Source organism: Etheostoma cragini, chromosome 24 (genome assembly GCF_013103735.1).
Source record: "Etheostoma cragini isolate CJK2018 chromosome 24, CSU_Ecrag_1.0, whole genome shotgun sequence".
Lineage (NCBI taxonomy): Eukaryota > Metazoa > Chordata > Actinopteri > Perciformes > Percidae > Etheostoma > Etheostoma cragini.
In genome coordinates, this window is record NC_048430.1 from 6,644,092 (window position 1) to 6,648,327 (window position 4,236).

General features: G+C 44.7%; 1 protein-coding gene across 1 annotated transcript in view; it reads left to right on the forward strand.

The window, feature by feature from the left end:
- LOC117939691 (probable ribonuclease ZC3H12C) overlaps positions 1 to 4,236 on the forward strand; it is a 10,427-nt gene that overhangs the window by 5,962 nt on the left and 229 nt on the right. Inside the window, exons 2-6 of the mRNA XM_034865180.1 lie at positions 1,267 to 2,147; positions 2,326 to 2,465; positions 2,549 to 2,783; positions 3,189 to 3,295; positions 4,055 to 4,230. Coding sequence (XP_034721071.1) covers positions 1,336 to 2,147; positions 2,326 to 2,465; positions 2,549 to 2,783; positions 3,189 to 3,295; positions 4,055 to 4,230 — 1,470 coding nt within the window. The 5' untranslated portion in view covers positions 1,267 to 1,335. The remainder of the gene's footprint in view (positions 1 to 1,266; positions 2,148 to 2,325; positions 2,466 to 2,548; positions 2,784 to 3,188; positions 3,296 to 4,054; positions 4,231 to 4,236) is intronic.

A 4,236-nucleotide genomic window follows, 5' to 3' on the forward strand; every position in this document is an offset into this window, starting at 1 on the left:
CCCCCCCCCCCCCCCACCATCTTTAAGTCACTTCCTTTTCCATCATGTGGTTTGTCCAGATAACATTGGTTTGACTTGATTTTCAGTAAAGTCCAGGTTAAAGCGCTTCACCAAGTCTAACGTGTACATTAGTAGAATTTGCTGCTATTGTTTTTTTCTGGGAAAACATTTTATTTGAGATACAAATACTTTCAAGCCTAAATTTCAATAGACTTAATTCTGTCCAGTCAGAATACAGCAGGCTGTAATTTTGCTTCTACAGTTTAACATATCAGTTTCCTGATCTCAGATTAACTTTCCAGAGTGCTCCCTGTAATGTGTGTGCAGCTAAACCTTCGACACCAATCAGATTAGTCTAACCAGATCCCATGCCCTTGTTGCTCTAATGCAATTCGTTGATGGGGCCCTGTAGCCTCAGAGCCCCTCAGTGTTTTAATGAGTGACTCTACCACCCCAGTGGGAAGGAGCATATGGAACTTAATTACCAGGTAGAATGTAAGGAGGAGGGTCTGTTGGGCCCGTCGCTAACGGCTTTCTTCCCTTTTTTTTTTTTTTTTTTTTTTTAAACCGTTCACCCTCTGTTGACCATTAGATTAATGTGCTGTGACGTGGCCCTATAAAAACACGCCTGGGCCGGACTAAAAAAACGCGGGAGTCCCTTAATTAGGGTGAGAGAGGCCCCCTTGGGTCTTTGAATCAGCAAGTCTGCGCCTCAGTGGAGTCCCAGCTGCCTGAGACAACCAGTCAGCTAGTGGAAACTAAGGCTAAGGCAAAAAGTTTCCTAGGAAAATAAAGGTAAAATGTCAGATTTTCCTAAAGTGACAGTAGGTGTTGACTCTGAATTATCATGTAAAAAAAACATGCAAATTCTTCATTATGCAAATGATTCCCCAGGCATTTCAGTGGAGTGGTTGCACCTGCAACCAACACCATACCTATATTTCACCCAAATATTAGTAAGTATCTCTTTGCACTTAGGGGAGCTACCCAGTTCCAGAGTGTCATCTCAACATGGATAACAATAGATTTTTATTAGATTTTCGACTGGCATCTTTAGAAAGAAAAAAAAACTGCATTTCTTTCATGGTATCTTCATCAATCAATTATTACGATGACCACTATCCTTTGCTGAGCTAAACTGGTTTTACAATGTAGCTCAAGTAATACTACGTGATTTTTGAAGTGATACAGTATGTCGGTAGGATTTTAGCATTCTCTAAATGTACCTCGCACTCCCTCCGTCCTTCTCTCTTTCTCTTCCTTTAGGCACCAATGAGTCGAGCTTTGTGAGAGGGCAGCAGTCAGCCCAGTGTGCTGGATGTCTGTGACAGATCCATGGGCCAGAAGGACCATGTGGAGGCAGGAACGGGCCACCTTGACCTGGGTCTGGGTTTGGAGTATCTCCACATAGCGGGGGCCAACCGGCAGGCTGGCGGTGCTGACCTGCCCCCTGCTATGGAGGAGCAGGGGGAGAGCTCCGGCAACAGCAGCACCGCCTCTTCCCCTCCACCGGCTGTGGTGGATGAAAGTGCCGGGTCTGATGCAGAGTGCGAGTTGTCTCCGTCTTCCAGCGCACCCCTCGCTGACCCAGATGGAGGAGAAGGAGGGTTAACTCCCAGTAAGAACACCCACCAGCCGCTTTGTCGGACCCAGTGTGTGGACTTAGGCACTGAGGGTCCTCCTGAGCCCCTGCCGCCGCCTAAACCCCCATCAGAACCCGAACACGAAAACCCTGCGCAGCCCTCACCCAGCTCCCCATGTAAGCACTCACCCGAGCCTCCGTCCGATCCTTCCTCTTCAAAGGCAGCGGCCGAGGCTGGCGGGAAGGAGTACCAGGCTAAGCTGGAGTTTGCCCTGAAGCTGGGCTACTTTGAGGAGACAGTGCGACTGGTGTTGTCCAAGCTTGGGCCTGACACCCTCATCAATGACATATTGGGAGAGCTGGTCAAACTGGGCACCAAGTCAGACAACGAGCAGCCGGCTGGATCATTAGCCTCTACTTCATCTTCTTCATCCTCCTCGTCCTCGTGTGCCTGTTCTGATTTGCTGGACAGCCTGAGGTCGGACTCCCCCTGTCCGTCCGACTCTCTGTGTGACCAGGACAACCTGCGGCCAATTGTGGTGGATGGCAGTAATGTAGCGATGAGGTGAGCAGTGTATGGGAACAGTTTTAATAAAGACTCGTAGTTAAATTACTGTAAAATATCCTTTTACATCATCATCAGTATATGTGTTTATTTCTGACTAACCTATTGACCTATTAATCTATTAAAACGCCAAATGTCAATTTGCTATTATCTTCTGCCTCTCAACTATGTCCTGCAGCCATGGCAACAAGGAAGTGTTTTCCTGCCAGGGCATCCAGCTGGCTGTAGACTGGTTCCTAGAGCGTGGTCATCATGACATCACAGTGTTTGTGCCTGCGTGGAGGAAAGAGCAGTCCCGCCCTGACGCCCCTATAACAGGTCAGGGCAGCAGGCTGATTGACATAAAGTTGTGAGATTATTCAGCGTTTTTCTCAACCTTACCCAAACTCTCTCCGACACAGATCAGGAGACCTTGCGTCGCCTAGAGAAGGAAAAGATCCTGGTCTTCACGCCGTCACGACGTGTCCAAGGTCGACGCGTGGTTTGCTATGACGACCGCTTCATCGTCAAGCTGGCGTATGAGTCAGACGGCATCATCGTCTCAAACGATAACTACCGAGACCTGGCTAATGAGAAGCCTGAGTGGAAGAAATTCATCGATGAGCGGCTGCTCATGTATTCCTTTGTCAATGACAAGTAAGTAGTGGTGGATCAGTGAGGGACTTTTTCTGTCAGTATGATAGATCATGATATGTGTTGACATGGATTTGTTCAAAGAATTGTGACATTTATGATTTATGTCTGTAATTTTGAACTCCGAGATCTTAATTACAGTTCACCTTTCGTATCTCAATCCCAGCTATTACGCTATCACATCTGACATTTGGTTTAACAGAAGCCACGACAGCTGACGTTTTCACTTAGTTATAAAAGGAAAATTACAGCTTGTTTTAGTCTGTCTACTTCCACCTTCCCCCAATCATTTAACATTAATAATTTGAGACTTAACCTAAAGAATATGCACCTATTTTTAAGAACACTATTGTCCTTATTGCCATGTAACTATCTTGTCCTTTCTAACCATCCCCTCGCTTCTCTTAGATTCATGCCCCCAGATGACCCTCTTGGTCGTCATGGCCCCAGCTTAGACAACTTCCTGAGGAAAAGACCTGTCATGCCTGAGCAGAAGAAACAGCCTTGTCCATATGGTACACAAGATATGGACAAAATTCACCTACTGCACATACACAGAGAGATAACAACGCATTTAGTTTTCTTTACCCTCATGTTGCCCTCGGGTCAAATTGATCCGTTTTCCTATATCAATGTTCTTTTTAACTACCCAATTTTAATAACTCAAAATAACATGATTGATTCCATACAACGCTCTTTGGCAAGTACAAATCTCTACTTTCATTAATTTTGGGGTGTCTTATTCAATTTTATAGCATTTGAACAAAAACTTAAGTGGTTTTGAGTAAAAGTTGACATATTCCAGTCTGCAATTACCCATCAACTAGTCATTTTAAATATTTCCTAATTTCTGCTTTTCTAACTCAAACATTAGGTATAATTTCCTATAAATGAGGTTTATTGTCCATAAACTCCAAAACTTAATGTAAATCTAAAGTTAATAATTAAGTGACAAACATAAAAAAAGTCAAATGTGTTGAAAAAGGGACAAAAACATAAAACATTCCAAACAATGATTAAAAGCATCAACAAAAGTGTTTATTTTCAACATAACCCCTTGGATTAGGGATTCCAGGGAAAACAACATAAGGGTTAATTAAAATCTGGTCTATAAGAACACTAAATTACCGGTCTGTCTGATAGCATTATGTGTGTGTTAGGTGGGGGGGGTTGTGAATTGGTGTGTCTTCAACAATTGTGCTGGTCACATACTGCATAATGCTTGTTCTTCTCTATATTTACTATGCAATAAAACTGAGACCTTCTGCCTCCAGGAAAGAAGTGCACTTACGGCCACAAGTGTAAGTACTACCACCCAGAAAGAGGTGCTCAGCCTCAGCGTGCTGTGGCTGATGAACTGCGTGCCAGTGCCAAGACCTGTGTCACCACGAGAAACCAGGGGGACACTGGGTTGGTGAAGAGCCACAGTGTGCCAGCTGGCAGCATTGAGGCCAAA